The sequence below is a fragment of the Rhinoderma darwinii genome, chromosome 12 (assembly GCF_050947455.1).
Source record: "Rhinoderma darwinii isolate aRhiDar2 chromosome 12, aRhiDar2.hap1, whole genome shotgun sequence".
NCBI lineage: Eukaryota > Metazoa > Chordata > Amphibia > Anura > Rhinodermatidae > Rhinoderma > Rhinoderma darwinii.
Window position 1 is genome coordinate 4,411,137 of NC_134698.1, and position 22,081 is coordinate 4,433,217.

Sequence of the window (22,081 nt, forward strand, 5' to 3'; positions counted from 1 at the left end):
CAACACAAGTTGAGTAACTTCATAAATACTTCTCTTTACTGCATTTCATTCCAATTCCTCTATTCACATCCGAAGCTGCTTTTTTCCTTTTCGTAAAAATTTATATTTTTGCCCGTGGGAATAGAGAGTCCAGCCCCGACAGTGACCGCAGAATGAAATGCTCCCTGGAAATAGTACAATTAGCAGAATTGTGAATGTTGCTTTAGGCATGAATGGAGAAGAAAAGATAATTAGTACAAGGAAAGTATTTATTAACCCCTTCCGTCCGCAGCCATTTTAAATGTTTTAATTTTTGTTTTTCCTTCCCCATCGTGCATAACTTTTTCCATTTTTCTGTTGATATCGCCATGTGAGGGCTTGTTTTTTGCGGAACGAGATGTAGTTTTTCACGGCACCATTTATTGTACCATATAATGTACTGGGAAACTGGAAAAAGTTTCTTGGTGGCGTGCAATTGGAAAAAAAACAGCGATTCCTCCATTGTTTTTTGGGTTTCGTTTTGACGGCGTTCATTGTACGGTAAAAATTACATGTTAATTTTTTTCTGCGGGTCAGTACGATTACGGCGATACCAAATTTCTAAAAATTTTTCCATGTTTTACTACAAAAAAACGAATTGTTAAAAATTACATTTGTTTTGCGTCGCCAAATTCTGAGAGCCAGAACTTTTTGGTTTTTCAGTAGATCGGGCGGTGCGAGGGCTTATTGCGGGGTAAGCTGTGGTTTCTATTGGTACAATTTTAGTGTTCATGAGACTTTTTCATCACCTTTTATTCCAGTTTACGTTAGCGATGAGGTAACCAAAAATTTGCATGTCTGGAAATGTAAAAAAAAAAAATTATTACGTTTACCAGGCGATGATACAAATTCTATCAATTTTTTCCTCCTCGAGAAGGAGTGATTTTTTTCTGCATAGTCCATTGGATATTGCCATTCGAAAAGCAAAATTCTTAGCATGTACGGTAACTTTTAGGTACGGCCGCACTAATAATCGCTATCACAGGAGCAAATTTTCACACTACGATGATGATCGTTGTCGTAGTATTTGTAAAATTTGCGGCGGCTGACAGCAGACTACGGTCTGTTGAAAAAAAATGATCTTCGATTTCTTGGGTCGTCGTTGGTTAGAGTTAGGCGTGATGGCTTGATCGGCAGATTACGACTGATCGTTCTCCACTTTGTGCACGCCCGCTCTGTGGTTTAACTTTTTTTATTTTTACTATGTCCCTGATCTGTTGGTTTAGGTGCCCCACACACGAGCGTGTTCAGTCCGTGATATACGGTCCGTGTGTCGGCCGCATTTCCCGGACTGAACACAGTGCAGGGAGCCGGGCTCCTAGCATCATAGTTATCTGTTACGCTAGGAGTCCCTGCCTCCCCGCGGATCTACTGTCCCGTAAAGAAAACATGATTACAGTTCAGGACAGTTGTCCCGTAGCGAGGCAGTGACACCTAGCGTCATAGATAACGATGATGCTAGAAGCCCGGCTCCCTGCAGTGTGTTCAGTCCAGGAAATGTGGCCAACATACGGACCGTATATAACGGACTGAACACGCTCATGTGAATCCGGCCTTAGTCTGACATGTTGATGGTGGGATTATTTGTAGGAATTGATCTGACATGCGAATGATTAGCTGGATCGGGGCTATTTATCTGCAGATCATTGGCAGAATCATCATATTATAATAGCATCTGATTTTGACGTCTGTGTATGACCACTACAGATTGTCAGCAGATCTCACCAAATTTTGACGGTCTGCAGATAAATATCTCATGTCTATGGCCAGCAATAAGATAGCCAAACACTTTAGATAACTGTAGGCCGAAAGCGATCCTCCCAGGTATTCCTCCCAATCCCTCCACTCGCGTGCCCACTACTCTCAGCCGTGGAGTCAAGCATTCTCAATAGGTAGAAAGACGCTGCCAGACTCTTCTTTTACGAACAAAAGGATCGGGCATGTTGAAATGTAACAGCCTGATCTTTCTGTCCCTTGACATCTGCCATCGGGAGAGAGTCGGGAGACCGCCATACACATTACACATTCGGCCGGTCCTGCTGGAATCTGCGAGTACGGCTGGCATTCATCTAATGTGCATGGCCACCTGTAGACATGAAATGTTTAAAGGGTAACTAAACTTTCATAAAACTTTTGGGGATCCGAGCACTGAGAACCCCACCGATCGGTAAAACAAAGCATCAGGTGAGCGATGTGCCGCTTCGTTTCTGATCGGCTTTCCTCGGAGCGGTGTACAGACTCAAACTTTTTTTTGGGCCCGTACACCGCTCCGAGGAAAGGCGATTAGAAACGAAGTGACACAGTCCTCATCTTAGCGCTTCTGACGCTTGTTTTTGGGATCGGTGGGAGTCTCAGCACCCGAACCCCACCGATCAAAACTTCTGACCAGTCAGGGGTGATAGGGTCAATTTGTGCTAAATGACGATTGGTCACATAGGTCAAAATGTGCTATTCCTCCTAATAAATTCTTGTGTTGTCGTGTAAATTTTCGCTAGAATTTACGTCACTTTCTGCCGTAAAAGTTAATAAATCTGTCGGACTGTAGTGACCGCGCCTGTTTTGAAGCCACACCAACTTGTCGTAAAAGTGCTGAGCGCAGCGTAAAACTGTAAAAAGTTGCACATTTTTGTGAAAAAAATACTTGCTACTAAATTTTGACAAAATTTTTTACCACTAAAGCCGGGTCAACACCTCAATAAACGAGTGTTTTTTTCTTGGCCAGGAGGGATCACCTGCTCAGCTGAAAGAAATGGAACCATGGGGCTTGTTAGGCGATCCTGTAATGACGTATTGCTGCCTCTATGCTGCCAGCGTTCTCCTACTCCGGTGTCCACGCTGTAACACTGCGCTGTGTCTGATCTTGTATTCTTTTTGTTTGTTTGGTTGCAGAATTACATGTAACTCCACTTTGCTGCCCTCTGCTGGTCTAGGCGTACTTTCTGAAATTTAAAGGGCCAGTACACATGATTTTTTTGGATGCGATAGCGGATGATGATGACACACCTATATGCAGGGGTTGCCTAGTAAAAAATGCCACTTTTTTTTTTTTGTGTGTACGCCGCTGGCAACTCCTTTTTGTAGACACTTTTCAAAACTTTCGAGCAAGGTGCATAAAGTGCCCAAAAAGCATAATAAATTTGACGATCGGCCTGTACGGTGCATTTCGCTTAGTAAATGTCCCCTCATTTTTTTCTAAGTCAACATAACATGTATAAATGTATTTATTACTATTTTCATTAGTACCTTTACCAGAACAATCATTGTAGTCACACACAGAATAGAAAAAGACTTAAAAAAATTATCACATCATTAGGGACGTTTTATCCATGGGGATAGCATAATGTGGGGGGCTGATAATCAGGGGGCATCTGGGGATGATAATCAGGGGGCATCTGGGGATGATAATCAGGGGGCATCTGGGGATGATAATCAGGGGGCATCTGGAAACGTTCTGAAGGTGAGGAGGGGGCTCCCATTAAACGTTCTGAAGGTGAGGAGGGGGCTCCCATTAAATGTTCTGAAGGTGAGGAGGAGGCTCCCATGAAATGTTCTGAAGGTGAGGAGGAGGCTCCCATTAAATGTTCTGAAGGTGAGGAGGGGGCTCCCATTAAATGTTCTGAAGGTGAGGAGGGGGCTCCCATGAATTGTTTGCACTGGGTCCACAAATGTATTAACACATCCCGGTTTGTCGTTCCTCGGTGACCTCTGTGCGGTATCGGAACGCTTATCTGACATGTTCCATCATCCGACTCTGAAATACTTTCTAGAAGAAAATAAAAAACAAAGATTTCAATAAGATCCAGAAAGATCCGACATGACGGTGGGAGCGGCACTTTACGAAGTGTCAGGTCTTCCATACAGGAGTCGTCCAGAGATCTGAGGAGCCCAGAAATCCATTCCAAGACTCCCCAAATCCAACATGATGAGGCGACAGATCACATATAAAGTGTGGCCGCATGTCAGAAAGAAAAATATCCCTCCACACACACACAAATCAGCAAATGTCTCCAGTCACATTACATTTTAGTTTTTTCTTGACATAAAGAAGACGCTGCAGAAAAGAGTCAAAAGAAATTGGATCATCCCTGTATCTCATCCATGTATTCCAGGACCACCCCGCAATGGTAAATTACAGCTGTCAGGGGCAGAACACTGGCAGGCTTAGATACACCGGCTCAGCAGACAGTATCACACATTATAGGATTAGATACTGCAGCTCAGCAGACAGTATCACACATGATAGGATTAGATACACAGCTCAGCAGACTGTATCACACATGATAGGATTAGATACACAGCTCAGCAGACAGTATCACACATGATAGGATTAGATACACAGCTCAGCAGACAGTATCACACATGATAGGATTAGATACACCGCTCAGCAGACAGTATCACACATTATAGGATTAGATACACAGCTCAGCAGACAGTATCACACATGATAGGATTAGATACAGTGGCCCAGCAGACAGTATCACACATGATAGGATTAGATACACGGCTCAGCAGACAGTATCACACATTATAGGATTAGATACACAGCTCAGCAGACAGTATCACACATGATAGGCTTAGATACACAGCTCAGCAGACAGTATCACACATGATAGGATTAGATACACAGCTCAGCAGACAGTATCACACATGATAGGCTTAGATACATGGCTCAGCAGGCAGTATCACACATGATAGGATTAGATACACAGATCAGCAGACAGTATCACACATGATAGGATTAGATACACAGCTCAGCAGACTGTATCACACATGATAGGATTAGATACACAGCTCAGCAGACAGTATCACACATGATAGGATTAGATACAGAATCTCAGCAGACAGTATCACACATGATAGGATTAGATACACAGCTCAGCAGACAGTATCACACATGATAGAATTAGATACAGGGCTCAGCAGACAGTATCACACATGATAGGATTAGATACAGAGCTCAGCAGACAGTATCACACATGATAGGATTAGATACAGAATCTCAGCAGACAGTATCACACATGATAGGATTAGATACAGAATCTCAGCGTACGCTGTCTCTGGAGATTATTATATGATGGGGAGCGTAGTTCTAGATATTATACCTTTATTTATTGTTTTCACTTTTTTCTTTAAACATTTTTTGGTTCGTAAACAGATCTGTTGAAGAAGCAAAAAGACGTTTCACAGATTACTCAAAATGTAGTTGCAAAATGCTAAAAAGGGTGAAAAGGTGACGGGGGGGGCACTAAGTCTCATATGAGATGTGTAAATTAAATGTTCAGATAATCCCCCAAATATACAGTATCCACATATGAAGCCTCCGCACACCTGTATATGTTCTATATGGAGTCTAAGGCCGGGTTCACACTGGGTATTTTGCCGAGTTTTTTGACGCGGAAACCGCGTCGCAAAACTCGGCAAAAACGGCCCGAGAAAAAACTGCCTCGCGGGAAAAAGAAGCGACATGCCCTATCTTCGGGCGCTTCCGCCTCTGACCTCCCATTGACTTCAATGGGAGGCAGGAGAAAGCGTATTCCTCGCTGTTTTATGCCCGCGGCGCTCAATGGCCGCGGGCGAAAAACGGCGCGATAATTGCCGCGAAAATCGGCGTGCAGGGAGAGGAATATCTGCCTCAAAGTTCCAAACGGAATTTTGAGGCAGATATTCCTCCCCCAAAATACTCCGTGTGAACATAGCCTTAGGCCGGGTTCACACTGAGTTTTTTGCAGGCGGAATTTCTGCCTCAAAATTCCTAATGAAGTTTGAGGCAGATTTTCCTCTCCCTGCACGGCGATTTTCGCTGCGTTTTCTTTCGCCCGCGGCCATTGAGCACCGCAGGCATAAAACTCAGCGAAATACGTTTTCTCTGCCTCCCATTGATGTCAATGGGAGGTCAGAGGTGTAAACGCCCGAAGATGGGTCACATCCCTTCTTTCTCCCGCGAGACAGTTTTACCGCTTGCGGGAAAAAGACGCCTCCGCCTCCCATTGAAATCGTGGGGAGGCATTTTCGGGCCGTTTTTTGACGAGTTTTGCGGTGCGGTTTCCGCGTCAAAAAACTCTGTGTGAACCCAGCCTAAATGAAACAATCTACAACTTCCTAAAATACTTTATGTTTCAATTCCCCACCATTTTCAATATATGTGTTTGCGGTCAGTGAAAGTGAACACTTTTGCAGGGGAAGCTGTGTTGCAGGGCGGCCCTAAACATCACTGACCCTTTATATACAGTCCCCCCGATATGTGGCTCCTCGGACTAAAAAAGGGGTTGTGTACCTCAATATAAACAATTAATAAAACAAAAAGAGTAAAAAACAACATGACTTACCCATAGCAAACGACCAATGATGACAACTAATAATAACGATAATAGCGAATTTAGATTAGGTACAAAAAAGTTTAACCAGTGGTAACCTGGAAAAAGAAAAAGAGACAAATATAAGAAGTCTACATGCGATATGAATCATCTTGGGTCGGCTGCAGGAGGAATTTGGAGGAAACAAAAGGGTCTGGAAGAGACAGAGGGGTCTACAGGGGACAGAGGAGTTGTCTGGAGGGAAAAAAAGGGAACTAAAGGAGACAGAGGAGTCTGGAAGAGACAGAGGTGTCTAGAGGTGACAGAGGGGAGTAGGAAACAGAGTGCAGAGGAGACAAAGAAGGGACAGAGGGAACTAGAGGAGACAGACGCCTGGAGGAGACACAGGGAACTAGAAGAAACAGAGGAGTCTGGAAGAGAAACATGGGACTGGAGGAGACAGAGGTCGTCTAGAGGAGACAGAGGTCGTCTAGAGGAGACAGAGGTCGTCTAGAGGAGACAGACGCCTGGAGGAGACACAGGGAACTAGAAGAAACAGAGGAGTCTGGAAGAGAAACATGGGACTGGAGGAGACAGAGGTCGTCTAGAGGAGACAGAGGTCGTCTAGAGGAGACAGAGGTCGTCTAGAGGAGACAGAAGTCGTCTAGAGGAGACAGAAGTCGTCTAGAGGAGACAGAAGTCGTCTAGAGGAGACAGAAGTCGTCTAGAGGAGACAGAAGTCGTCTAGAGGAGACAGAAGTCGTCTAGAGGAGACAGAAGTCATCTAGAGGAGACAGAAGTCATCTAGAGGAGACAGAAGTCGTCTAGAGGAGACAGAGGTCGTCTAGAGTAGACAGAGGTCGTCCAGAGGAGACAGAGGTCGTCCAGAGGAGACAGAGGTCGTCCAGAGGAGACAGAGGCGTCCAGAGGAGACAGAGGCGTCCAGAGGAGACAGAGGCGTCCAGAGGAGACAGAGGCATCCAGAGGAGACAGAGGTCGTCTAGAGGAGACAGACGCGTCCAGAGGCGCCTGGAGAGGACAGAGGCGCCTGGAGAGGACAGAGGGGACTAGATACAGGGCTCAGCAGACAGTATCACACATGATAGGATTAGATTAATAGAGGATTAATCTCCGGGCGCAGCGCGGGTCCTGATGCCATTCTGTGTCATGGTGATGTGGGTAAGTATATTGCCACTGTAGTAACAGGGGTCCGTGTAGTTTATTACATAAGCCCCAGTTACTATAGTTAGTGTGGACTGATGTGCAGCAAGGACCATGGGCCCCATCCTGGCTTCGGGGCCCGGTTGCAATTGCGACCCCTATAGCTACACCATGAAGGGGGACACATTGTGATCAACAAGTAGGGAATGTACAAAGCGGGGAACCCCTTTAATATTGATGAATGGAAGAGAACTTACTTTGGAAGTTGACAATATAGTGTTGAAGGCACCGGGTCCCATTATGGAATGATACCGTGGCGGTGTAGTTTCCATGGTCTTTTATGTTTGCATTGTGTTTACATAGGGACACGCCAATTACGCTCAAGTTCCCTTTATAATCGCTGTCTAATATCTGTAGTTTTGCTTTGTCTTCGGTTACAGCGATGGTCCCGATGCTGCTTTTATTCCAGTCGATTTTCTCCACTCCATCTGTGTCGAATTCTAGTCTGAAATCGTTTTCTGGAGCTGTAACTCTGATTGCCTTTATTTCACCACAGATCTGGTTATCTGATGGAGAAATCCAAAAAGTTGTAGCACAGTACAAGTCAACACTCAGTATACAAAAAAAACATACACCTCCATATTTAAACCGCGGGCATCGCGAGTCATTCCCGGTCACATACTGAAGCTGCAGCTGGCTACCGTAATTTTTCATTTGTTTTTTTAAAGTGTATCTCCAGTTGGGATCTCCCGACGGATCGAACATCGGGCATGGAGAGATGCTACTATACGCTGGGCAGTACAGTTGCCTCCGTAACTGTACAACGCCCAGAGTGTATCTACTTATTATGTTTTCCAATACTTTTAATATTTTTGTTTTTGTAAAAAAAAAATTTACCAAAATTTTGCATTTCATATTAAACTTTGGATCCCTATTCGCGAATTGACATGTACGTCATATGCCGGAGGTAATTCCTGCATTGTGACATACATGTACATCAATGCGACTGTGCCGACACAGCTTTGTGAATTCCTTTTTTTTCCCATTGTGTTCCTAATAAAAAGTTAATAGAAATTGTGAGTTATTTATGCTCCAAATTGATACCATAAAAATCGACAAACTGTCATAGGCCCTCAAACACGTACTCTTAAAAAACTACCAGGTCTTAAAAATAAAAAAATGGTGGATTCCCTTGGTCTTTAAAGGGATAATCTCATCACAGGCAATACCTTACATAAGGGAGTCAGTGTGGCAATCAGCAGATCACTTTGGGTCCGACTCCCAAAACGCTGGGAAGCCTCGGCCAGCCAAATGAATGGCCGTCCATGTAATACCTGAACGGCTCATGTCCACACTTAAAGGGGTTGTCCATGACCACACTACTCATGACCTATCCACGGGATAGGCCATCAGTATATTATCGGTGAGGGTCCGACACCCGGAACCCGCACCGATTAACTGGTCCGGCTGCTTGCGGGCACGGACGTCCATGCCGGAAGCAGACGGCTCCGGTCACGGAATAGCAGCTGAGCTGCAGTACTATTCAGCTCCAGAACGGCCGCTATTCAGTGGTTGAAGCCATCTACCTCCGACTAGCGAATACCGTTCAAAACATCCGGTGCCCGCAGGCAGCCGGAGCAGCTGATCGGAGCGGGGTCCGGGTGTCGGACCTGCACCGATCATATCCTATAGATAAGTCATCAGTTGTCCGGTCGCGGACAACCCCTTTAAGGTATGTAGCGCAGTCTACTATGCTATTCTATACAGAAAAAAAACGGTATGCCGATGCACCGAGCCATAGAATGCCAAAAGGACACTTTTTTGGCAATCACCGGGGAAAATGGGGGCTTATGTATATCTTTGGCTTATACAATGAGAGCGTAACGTGCCGAATGTGATGTGAACACAGTCCTAGTCATGGCGATCACGTGCCGATAACCAAGTTTATTGGCTCGGTTATTACTGGGCAAGTACCAAGGCAGCAAAACATCAGGGAGAGGCGGAGCACCGGGAGGCTGTCAGAAAACGGTGACTCGAGTCCTGGTGGAAAGTGGCACAGTGTATTAGGGGTTCATAGTGATGTGATGGGATTCAGTACTTACCACGGAGAGTGACCACGTAGTGCTGGGTGCAGTGGGCATCGTTGATGTACAATACACTGGCAGTATAATTCCCTTGGTCTTCGGGGGTGGCGCTCTTTATTTGGAAGTCGACGCCATTGGAGAGGATCCTATGTTTATAACGCTCATCTAATATATGTAATGTTCCGTTTTCTATCTTAGCAATAACATTGCCGCTGCCGTTTATCAGGGTGTTGTCCTTCACTTCGTGTTGGTCAATGTCGAGGGTGAATGATTCTCCGCTAGAATACGAGACGTTCCTTGTTTTATTGCAGTTATCGGTGAAGGACACACCTGGAAGATAAAGGAAAAGACCGAGAGGTCGGGTAAATATGGTGTCGTCTCCTGTCGTAGGTACATCCGTTTCTGGAAAAGCTGGGTCATAAACCAACATGCCTGTCATTACGGATCCTATAACAGGCTGTCACCCAGCTTTCCTGGACCCCTGTCATGCAAAATATGTCTCATTGTGGGGGACTGGAACGTGTGACTCTCCACCTGCGGAGGTCTTGTACGTCGCCTCCGCTCTTATCATTAGCAAACCGGGAATGTGACTCCAGGACAATTGTGGAGGGTCGGCAGATATAGATGTCAGTGAATGGAAGCTTGTCTACATCCGAGGCAGAAAACCCGTCCTGACCTGCATCGTTACATTCTCAAAAGCAGTACATGACGCAGCGCACGCAACGTTTATATAGGACTCGCCCTGCAAAATAAACACATACTGACACCAGAATCTATAAATACAGACCCCAGACCCCTAAACTAATACACACTCCAGGCCAGGCCCCTAAATACAGACACCAGACCCCTAAATACAGACACCAGCCCCCCTAAATACAGACACCAGACCCCTAAACTAATACAGACCCCAGGCCAGACCCCTAAATACAGACACCAAACCCCCTAAATACAGACACCAGACCCCATAAACTAATGCAGACACCAGACCCCCTAAATACAGACACCAGACCCCATAAACTAATGCAGACACCAGACCCCCTAAATACAGACACCAAACCCCCTACATAAAGACAGACTCCAGAACAGGCCCCTAAATAAACAGACCCCAGACCCCTAAATAAATACAGACCCCAGACCAGACCCCTAAATAAATACAGACCTCAGACCAGACCCCTAAATAAATACAGACCCCCCCAGACCAGACCCCTAAATAAATACAGACCCCAGACCAGACCCCTAAATAAATACAGACCCCCCCCCAGACCAGACCCCTAAATAAATACAGACCCCAGACCAGACCCCTAAATAAATACAGACCTCAGGCTCCCTAAATATAGACCCCAGACCAGACCCCTAAATAAATACAGACCCCCCCAGACCAGACCCCTAAATAAATACAGACCCCAGACCAGACCCCTAAATACAGACCCCAGACCAGACCCCTAAATAAATACAGACCCCTAAATATATACAGACCCCAGACCAGACCCCCAACATAATACAGACCCCAGACCAGACCCCTAAATAAATACAGACCCCAGACCAGACCCCCAACATAATACAGACCCCAGACCAGACCCCTAAATAAATACAGACCCCTAAATATATACAGACCCCAGACCAGACCCCCAACATAATACAGACCCCAGACCAGACCCCTAAATATATACAGACCCCAGACCAGACCCCCAACATAATACAGACCCCAGACCAGACCCCTAAATAAATACAGACCCCAGACCAGACCCCTAAATAAATACAGACCCCAGAACAGACCCCTAAATAAATACAGACCCCAGACCCCTAAATAAATACAGACCTCAGTCTCGATTATTACACCCCCCCCCCCACCTTATTAAACACAGACCCCTCCCCGCTTTTGCACTCCTCCTCTCTCCCTTGACATCGCCTTGGCGCCGTTGCAGGGAGATTTTCCTGCTCCTCCTCTATTCCCCGGACTATGGCAGGAGTTTTGCTTCTGCTGATGTGTTTATCTCACCGAGCATTGCCTGAACTGGATACAATTGTAACAAAACCTCAGCTGTGAGAAGTATTAGATCGATACAAGTTTCAGCTCTAGATATAAACAATCATTTTCCCATTCACTGACAGCAAGTCGAGGTCTTGAAAATGGTGAAACTCAAAATACGCTGAACTTTTCATCGTTGAATAAGCTTTATTGACATAACACAGGACGACGCCTTTAATGTCTGAGGTAAACCACCTATGGGAAGCTACAGATATATCACTGCAAATGTGACCAAATGACAAACACAGCTCTGCTACATCTCTATATACACCCCCTCCAATGATAATGACCAGGTCTTACCTTTTACAAACATACAAAGAAAAAACAGACTGATCCACATTTTAGTCAAATCCTCTACGTCCTGACCACGGCTGAGCCCGCCACTAAATCAAACTCCACCAGCTCCACGTTATATACGGCGAACCTTTATAGGAAGTACGTCACCTGCCTCACGTGAAGGCCGCCACCAATGTATAACTTTCTACAGCATAGACAGCAAAACTACAACTCCCACAATGCTCGGCACTGCTAAGTCGTGTAGACTTCCTTTCGCTTCCTGCGTTGTAAAAATATTAACCATTTCTTTTCCTAGGTCTACGTTATAGGAAATCTACGTAAACGCGGCGCTGCGGAGTATCCATCCGGCTATCTGTCGTATAATATCCATCAGCTTCCTTTCATTGTATGCTTTCTTCTCGCTAATTGTATACAGATGTAGCAGAGCTGACTTGGTCATGTTCCAGAACTCCAGTTCCTCCGCACCTAAACTCCTCGCCCCGTGTCTTTATGGGCCTCGCTGTGTACACGGGGGGCACAGTCATGATGGAACAGGAAAGGGTCGAACCCCAAAATGTTGTCAACTATAATAGCATGGGCCCGGACTGGGGCGCGGAGTAAGAGAGGGATGACGAGGCAAGAAAGGGTTAAGTTAGAATAGTGGAGGAAGCTAGGGGAACGGGGGTATGTAGTGATGGGGGGGGTCCTATACCTGGTTGGCCGGGAGGCGGAATTTGAGGGGGTAATATATACTTGTAGGAAGGGTCCCAGTGGCACTTCGGAGCAGCGTCCTATCCGTTTTTTTGCCAATTTTGGTGCATTTTTTGGTGTTTTTGTTGCTCTTTTACGGGTTTGCTCCATCACTGCAGGTGGCAGGATCGGGGGTCTTCGAAGACGGTACAATACTGGGTGAACGGGATCCATTGCAGGTATGGGGGGGTCACCCTGGTTATACATTACTGGAAGAATGACCCTACTGGGCTTAGATCTCAGCGAGACGTTAATTTTGGGCAACAGTCAGCGGGAGGTGCCCTCGAATCGGCACAGTGTGGAGAGGAGGTTGCAGGTAATATATGGAGGACCTTCAAAGACCCCCTTCCTATGTTTATATGTATCAGGTTATTCCGTATATAATGGTATTTTATCGACATATTTCTCATGTATGATGTTAATAAAGAGGCTGCTGTGGCCACTTCAGCCAAAGTCACGTGGCGTTGGTCTATATTTCGGGTAAGGTTATTAAGTAGAGGTGTTTTTCATTGTTTATATGGCGTAGAATTAAACATTCACAGGAAATAAGGGTCTGAAACCTGAAAAACAGCCCCAGACCATTACCCCTCCTCCACGAAATGTTACTGTAGGCACTATGCATTCTGGTAGTCAGCGTTCTCCTGGAAACTGTCAAAACCGGATTCCTCCATCAGACTGCCAGACAATGAGCTCTGATTCATCCCTCCAGAGAACGCGCTGCTCCAGAGTCTAGTGACGACGTGCTTTACACCGCTCCAGCCGCCACTTGGCATTGAGTATGGTGATCTCAGGCTTTTGTGCAGTGACCATAGAAGCCCATATCATGAAGCTTTGGACGCACAGTTCTGGTCCTGATGTCACCTCCAGAGGCCGTGTGGATCTCTGTAGTGAGTGATATGACAGAGGATAGGTGATTATTACACACCACAAGCTTCAGCACTCGGTGGCCCCGCTCTGTGAGTTGCATCGTCTTTCGCATTGTGGCTGAGCTGTTGTTACCCGTAAACGCTTCCACTTCACAATAATAGCACTTACAGGTGACCGGGGCAGATCTAGCAACGAATAATAACACTTACATGTGACTGGGGAAGATCTAGCAGATTATAATAACACTTACGGGTGACCGGGGCAGATCTAGCAGATAATAACACTTACAGGTGACTGGTGCAGGTCTAGCAGATAATAATAACACTTACATGTGACCGGGGCAGATCTAGCAGATAATAATAACACTTACAGGTGACTGGGGCAGGTCTAGCAGATAATACGGTAGTAACATTTACAGGTGACTGGGGCCGATCTAGCAGATAATAAGGCACTTACAGGTGACCGGGCAGGTCTAGCAGATAATAACACTTACAGGAGTGTGGGGCAGATCCAGCAGATAATAATAACACTTACAGGTGACTGGGGCAGATCTAGCAGATAATAATAACACTTACAGGTGACCGGGCAGATAATAACACTTACAGGAGTGTGGGGCAGATCCAGCAGATAATAATAACACTTACAGATGACTGGGGCAGATCTAGCAGATAATAATAACACTTACAGGTGACCGGGCAGATAATAACACTTACAGGAGTGTGGGGTAGATCCAGCAGATAATAATAACACTTACTGATGACTGGAGCAGATCCAGCAACTAATAATAACACTTACAGGTGAGAATGCATTGCTGTGTGCTTGCTTTTATGCACATCTCGTGACAGGTGTGGCTGAATCCCCTGAACTCAATTAGCAGTGATGTCCACATACTTTTGGCCATATAGTGTGTGTGTGTGTGTGTGTGTGTGTGTGTGTGTGTGTGTGTGTGTGTGTGTGTGTGTGTGTGTGTGTGTGTGTGTGTGTGTGTAAAACTCCAGAGCATTAGGTTCCTGTCAAACTAATCACAAACTCTGACCATTCTTGGTCTTGGAGGCTTAGAAAGTAATGTAAATGTAATAGACCATCTACATCAATATCTACATTCTTATCTATTAAAAAAACGAAAACAAGAAAAAAGTTTTTCACTTTTTTTATATACACAAATCAAGAAAAATGTTTTTCACATTTTTAATACAATCTATATTGTTTTTCATACATTTCTTCTAATAAGACTCTTGGTATTTGCTTGGGACATATTCTGACAAAACAACTTATAGGACAAAAGACTCCACTTCTAATTAGCATTGGCGGTAGTCACGCCATGCCACCTCTTTAAAGGGAAAAATTAAGTCTCTCACATGTATCATTATCTTTAGTTAATTAAGGAGAATATTAAGGGAAGGATAATCACACTGTCCTCCCTAGCGGGCAGATATAACACTGGTTCTAGCTGATCATGTGATGCTACGTTGAGGCATCATGGGATTGATAGCAAAGCACAGAGGAAGAGAAAGCAGGAGCTAAAGTCCACCAGAAAGCATCTATACATCCGAGGTTATTTTCCTTTCTGTCTTAAGTGACATGTAAGCAAACAGGAAGCGAGGATCAGTATACACCCAGATAGTATAAGACGTCCGAAATTCTCCCTGCCGTAGTCCGCTTGGATTCTAGTTTGAGTTCTATCTGCAATGAAAATCGAAAATATTAGTTACTCGAGTAATAACCCTTGAAAGAATAAGCCTCTAGTTTCGAGCAGATATCACCGTGTTTACCACTTTGAAAACGACCGCCAATCGTTAATAAAGCTTGTCGATCGGCGCTCGTTGCTCCCTTTAAACAGATCAATGATCGTTTAGTATGTGGAGGATCGATCGTTACTATGATCGCTCGTCCCCATGCATTTGCATCCTGTCGGCAGCACATCTTTCTGTTTACACAGCGATTATTTTTTTAGCTGCATAAAAGATGCGATCGGCCGATCGGTTGATCATTGCTCGTTCACCCAATCATTGGTCCGTGTAAAAGGGTCTTTAGGATTACAGCACAGTCAAAGGGGTTTTATCAACTGAAGAATTTATGACCTATCCAATGCAAAGTGGCTTATACCTGCACCGGCTTCAGTGGAGAGGTGGCCCCATTGCTATGGGCTCACTTCATTGAAGTCTATGCGAGATACGGAAAGGGACATGAGCCACCTTTACGTTGAAACCAATGCAGGGTCAGGGGACCACTGTTCTTTAATAGTTGGATATCCTGTGAATATAACATAAATATTTTAGATGGGAATACCCTTTTAACGAGGTGGGAAAGTGGACACTTCCTGTTTACTTGTCAGCTTTACTGTGTAGATTGGGATATATTGAGCAGAGTCATCTCAATATCAATACAGGGTGGGAGATTTAATGACAGGTCTATTTTACAGCCTGGATAAGGTAGAATAGTAACATTTCACACTAGACACACAGATAAGGTCCTGTATGCAGCTCCCCCGTCACTCCGTGGTCTCTCGGAAGGACTGTCATAATCTAGGACATTTCTCTGTAATATAATCCTGTCTTTGTTACCTTCGTTACAGTAGCTCCAGGGGGTGACAGATTTGGAGCGGTTAGTGCCGGGGTTCCACGCTGTACAGGTGTAGATGGTTTTTGCATCGGGGTTATGTACAGACACAACATTGTCCCTCGTAATACCGTCTCTGTCGGAGCTGATCCAGGTCACCGCCACATCTGATCTATTCACCGTGCAGGTTAAGTTCACGCTGCAGCCCTCATTACTGGACGCGGTGTGACCGATCCGCACTTCATCTGCTCTTATCTTTTCTGTTGAAGACAAATATTTTAAAGATTTACAAATGGTGATTATTTGGAGGCCGAAATTACTGGAATGTTTGATGCTTTAGCCAAATTACCTTACATAGATGTAACTTAATACTATACATGTGGCTACAAGTCTGAAGCAAGCGTATCCTGTGTGATACTGTCTGCTGAGCCGTGTATCTAATCCTATCATGTGTGATACTGTGTGCTGAGCTGTGTATCTAATCCTATCCTGTGTGATACTGTCTGCTGAGCCATGTATCTAATCCTATCATGTGTGATACTGTGTGCTGAGCTGTGTATCTAATCCTATCCTGTGTGATACTGTCTGCTGAGCCGTGTATCTAATCCTATCCTGTGTGATACTGTCTGTTGAGCCGTGTATCTAATCCTATCCTGTGTGATACTGTCTGCTGAGCCACTGTATCTAATCCTATCATGTGTGATACTGTCTGCTGAGCTGTGTATCTAATCCTATCATGTGTGATACTGTCTGCTGAGCTGTGTATCTAATCCTATCATGTGTGATACTGTCTGCTGAGCTGTGTATCTAATCCTATCATGTGTGATACTGACCGAAGTGTATCTAATCCTATCATGTGTGATACTGTCTGCTGAGCCCTGTATCTAATCCTATAATGTGTGATACAGTCTGCTGAGCCAGTGTATCTAATCCTATCATGTGTGATACTGTCTGCTGAGCTGTGTATCTCATCCTATCATGTGTGATACAGTCTGCTGAGCTGTGTATCTAATCCTATCATGTGTGATACTGTCTGCTAAGCTGTGTATCTAATCCTATCATGTGTGATACAGTCTGCTGAGCTGTGTATCTAATCCTATGATGTGTGATACAGTCTGCTGAGCTGTGTATCTAATCCTATCATGTGTGATACATCTGATATTTGCTGTCATTACTATTATACAATGAATATTTTTATAACTTACTGTAAACCCTGAGATAGAATTGGCGACACTGCTGGTTTTCTGGCGGTCTCTGGTCGGCTTTGTAGAGTCCTTGGTCATCTCTTGTTAGGTTGGTTATTCTTAAGGAGCCATCACTCTCTCCAAAAAGTTTCCCCTTATACTTAGCACCGCGTACAAAGATCTTCCCCCCTGCGTGAGTCCGAGCGATGTTATAGTTATCAGGACGGGTGACCCAGGACACTTCTGTTATCGCAACCTGATCCAACCTCAGAACCACTTCTCCTTCCTCCACAGAAGACATGTCCTCCACCCCACAGGGGGCAGTATACAGCACATCTGAAAATAATGGGGAACACTCATACCATTTATATCATCTTATCATCTACTATTACAAATTCTAGGGGCGCCGCTTATCACAGGAGAGATAATAGATGTAAGAGGAGGGCAGGAAAAATCCAACCAAATGTATACATTATTCTCCAACATAAGACAGGTTAACCGTACTGTTATATTCTATATACAGGATACAACCTTATCAAATGTTATACAAGAAGATGTATACCTTATACCCACTGTACATATATAGTTATATACAGGAGATACCCAGGTTATACCAGCATGCTCCATATCACTATATACAAGAAGATGTATAACTTATACCCACTGTACATATATAGTTATATACAGGAGATACCCAGGTTATACCAGCATGCTTCATATCACTATATACAAGAAGATGTATAACTTATACCAGCTGCACATATATAATTATATACAGGGGATGCCCAGGTTATACCAGCATGCTCCATATCACTATATACAAGAAGATGTATAACTTATACCAGCTGTACATATATAATTATATACAGGAGATACCCAGGTTATACCTGCATGCTCCATATCACTATATACAAGAAGATGTATAACTTATACCAGCTGTACATATATAATTATATACAGAAGATACCCAGGTTATACCAGCATGATCCATATCACTACATACAAGATGATGTATAACTTATACCAGATGTACATATATAATTATATACAGAAGATACCCAGGTTATACCAGCATGCTCCATATCACTATATACAAGAAGATGTATAACTTATACCAGCTGTACATATATAATTATACACAGAAGATACCCAGGTTATACCAGCATGCTCCATATCACTATATACAAGAAGATGTATAACTTATACCAGCTGTACATATATAATTATACACAGAAGATACCCAGGTTATACCAGCATGCTCCATATCACTATATACAAGAAGATGTATAACTTATACCAGCTGTACATATATAATTATATACAGAAGATACCCAGGTTATACCAGCATGCTCCATATCACTATATACAAGAAGATGTATAACTTATACCAGCTGTACATATATAATTATACACAGAAGATACCCAGGTTATACCAGCATGCTCCATATCACTATATACAAGAAGATGTATAACTTATACCAGCTGTACATATATAATTATACACAGAAGATACCCAGGTTATACCAGCATGCTCCATATCACTATATACAAGAAGATGTATAACTTATACCAGCTGTACATATATAATTATATACAGAAGATACCCAGGTTATACCAGCATGCTCCATATCACTATATACAGGAAGATGTATAACTTATACCAGCCGTATATATATAATTATATACAGAAAATACCCAGGTTATACCAGCATGCTCCATATCACTATATACAGGAAGATGTATAACTTATACCAGCTGTACATATATAATTATATACAGAAGATACCCAGGTTATACCAGCATGCTCCATATCACTATATATAAGAAGATGTATAACTTATACCAGCTGTACATATATAATTATATACAGAAGATACCCAGGATATACCAGCATGCTCCATATCACTATATACAAGAAGATGTATCACTTATACCAGCTGTACATATATAATTATATACAGAAGATACCCAGGTTATACCAGCATGCTCCATATCACTATATACAAGAAGATGTATAACTTATACCAGCTGTACATATATAATTATATACAGCAGATACCCAGGATATACCAGCATGCTCCATATCACTATATACAAGAAGATGTATAACTTATACCAGCTGTACATATATAATTATATACAGGAGATACCCAGGTTATACCAGCATGCTCCATATCACTATATACAAGAAGATGTATAACTTATACCAGCTGTACATATATAATTATATACAGAAGATACCCAGGTTATACCAGCATGCTACATATCATTATATACAAGAAGATGTATAACTTATACCAGCTGCACATATATAATCATATACTGAAGATACCCAGCTTATACCAGCATGGTCCATATCACTATATACAAGAAGATGTATAACTTATACCAGCTGTACATATATAATTATATACAGGAGATACCCAGGTTATACCAGCATGCTCCATATCACTATATACAAGAAGATGTATAACTTATACCAGCTGTACATATATAATTATATACAGGAGATACCCAGGTTATACCAGCATGTTCCATATCACTATATACAAGAAGATGTATAACTTATACCAGCTGTACATATATAATTATATACAGAAGATACCCAGGTTATACCAGCATGCTCCATATCACTATATACAAGAAGATGTATAACATATACCAGCTGTACATATATAATTATATACAGCAGATACCCAGGATATACCAGCATGCTCCATATCACTATATACAAGAAGATGTATAACTTATACCAGCTGTACATATATAATTATATACAGAAGATACCCAGGTTATACCAGCATGCTCCATATCACCATATACAAGAAGATGTATAACTTATACCAGCTGTACATATATAATTATATACAGAAGATACCCAGGTTATACCAGCATGCTCCATATCACTATATACAAGAAGATGTATAACTTATACCAGCTGTACATATATAATTATATACAGCAGATACCCAGGATATACCAGCATGCTCCATATCACTATATACAAGAAGATGTATAACTTATACTGGCTGTACATATATAATTATATACAGAAGATACCCAGGTTATACCAGCATGCTCCATATCACTATATACAGGAAGATGTATAACTTATACCAGCTGTACATATATAGTTATATACAGATCATACCCAGGTTATACCAGAATGCTCCATATCACTATATACAAGACGATGTATAACTTATACAAGCTGTACATATATAATTATATACAGAAGATACCCAGGTTATACCAGCATGCTTCATATCACTATATACAAGAAGATCTATAACTTATACCAGCTGTACATATATAATTATATACAGAATATACCCAGGTTATACCAGCATGCTCCATATCACTATATACAAGAAGATGTATAACTTATACCAGCTGTACATATATAATTATATACAGGAGATACCCAGGTTATACCAGCATGCTCCATATCACTATATACAGAAGATGTATAACTTATACCAGCTGTACATATATAATTATATACAGAAGATACCCGGGTGATACCAGCATGCTCCATATCACTATATACAAGAAGATGTATAACTTATACCAGCTGTACATATATAATTATATACAGAAGATACCCAGGTTATACCAGCATGCTCCATATCACTATATACAAGAAGATGTATAACTTATACCAGCTGTACATATATAATTATATACAGAAGATACCCAGGTTATACCAGCATGCTCCATATCAGTATATACAAGAATATGTATAACTTATACCAGCTGTACATATATAATTATATACAGAAGATACCCAGGTTATACCAGCATGTTCCATATCACTATATACAAGAAGATGTATAACTTATACCAGCTGTACATATATAATTATATACAGAAGATACCCAGGTTATACCAGCATGCTCCATATCACTATATACCAGAAGATGTATAACGTATACAAGCTGTACATATATAATTATATACAGAAGATACCCAGGTTATACCAGCATGCTCCATATCACTATATACAAGAAGATGTATAACTTATACCAGCTGTACATATATAATTATATACAGAAGATACCCAGGTTATACCAGCATGCTCCATATCACTGTATACAAGAAGATGTATACCTTATACCAGCTGTACATATATAATTATATACAGAAGATACCCAGGTTATACCAGCATGCTCCATATCAGTATATACAAGGAGATGTATAACTTATACCAGCTATATATATTTAATTATATACAGGAGATACCCAGGTTATACCAGCATGCTCCATATAACTATATACAAGAAGATGTATAACTTATACCAGCTGTACATATATAGTTATATACAGATCATACCCAGGTTATACCAGAATGCTCCATATCACTATATACAAGACGATGTATAACTTATACAAGCTGTACATATATAATTATATACAGAAGATACCCAGGTTATACCAGCATGCTCCATATCACTATATACAAGAAGATGTATAACTTATACCAGCTGTACATATATAATTATATACAGAAGATACCCAGGTTATACCAGCATGCTCCATATCACTATATACAAGAAGATGTATAACTTATACCAGCTGTACATATATAATTATATACAGGAGGTACCCAGGTTATACCAGCATGCTCCATATCACTATATACAAGAAGATATATAACTTATACCAGCTGTACATATATAATTATATACAGAAGATACCCAGGTTATACCAGCATGCTCCATATCACTATATACAAGAAGATGTATAACTTATACCAGCTGTACATATATAGTTATATACAGAAGATACCCAGGTTATACCAGCATGCTCCATATCACTATATACAAGAAGATGTGTAACTTATACCAGCTATACATATAT

The 22,081-nt window shown here is 42.4% G+C and overlaps 2 protein-coding genes across 2 annotated transcripts; both read right to left on the reverse strand.

Moving 5' to 3' along the window:
- Positions 1-3,221: 3,221 nt before the first annotated feature.
- Positions 3,222-12,040, reverse strand: LOC142664355 (uncharacterized). The gene is made up of 6 exons (XM_075843411.1): positions 11,886-12,040; positions 9,575-9,886; positions 7,730-8,038; positions 6,345-6,430; positions 5,121-5,175; positions 3,222-3,781 (listed from the first exon to the last, which is right to left on the reverse strand). Exons 1-6 carry the CDS (start codon positions 11,923-11,925, stop codon positions 3,339-3,341), a joined length of 1,245 nt encoding a protein of 414 aa, XP_075699526.1. The 5' UTR covers positions 11,926-12,040; the 3' UTR covers positions 3,222-3,338.
- A 2,649-nt stretch (positions 12,041-14,689) lies between these two features.
- On the reverse strand, positions 14,690-17,612 carry LOC142664744 (SLAM family member 5-like). The gene is made up of 3 exons (XM_075844042.1): positions 17,243-17,612; positions 16,043-16,297; positions 14,690-15,161 (listed from the first exon to the last, which is right to left on the reverse strand). The coding sequence occupies exons 1-3, from the start codon at positions 17,520-17,522 to the stop codon at positions 15,034-15,036; spliced, it is 663 nt and encodes a 220-aa protein (XP_075700157.1). The 5' UTR covers positions 17,523-17,612; the 3' UTR covers positions 14,690-15,033.
- Positions 17,613-22,081: the final 4,469 nt, after the last annotated feature.

Excerpts from the sequence above, each read along its gene's own strand:
- LOC142664355 (XM_075843411.1), bottom strand. The coding sequence starts at position 11,925 with ATGTGGATCAGTCTGTTTTTTCTTTGTATGTTTGTAAAAG. Across the intron at positions 6,431-7,729 it reads CTATATTGTCAACTTCCAAA|GTTACCACTGGTTAAACTTT; the intron begins GTAAGTTCTCTT and ends TTCTTTTTCCAG. Across the intron at positions 3,782-5,120 it reads AGTGAAAACAATAAATAAAG|AAAGTATTTCAGAGTCGGAT; the intron begins GTATAATATCTA and ends ATTTTCTTCTAG.
- LOC142664744 (XM_075844042.1), bottom strand. The coding sequence starts at position 17,522 with ATGTCTTCTGTGGAGGAAGGAGAAGTGGTTCTGAGGTTGGATCAGGTT. Across the intron at positions 16,298-17,242 it reads ATTCTATCTCAGGGTTTACA|AAAAGATAAGAGCAGATGAA; the intron begins GTAAGTTATAAA and ends TGTCTTCAACAG. Across the intron at positions 15,162-16,042 it reads CTGGAGCTACTGTAACGAAG|ATAGAACTCAAACTAGAATC; the intron begins GTAACAAAGACA and ends TTTTCATTGCAG.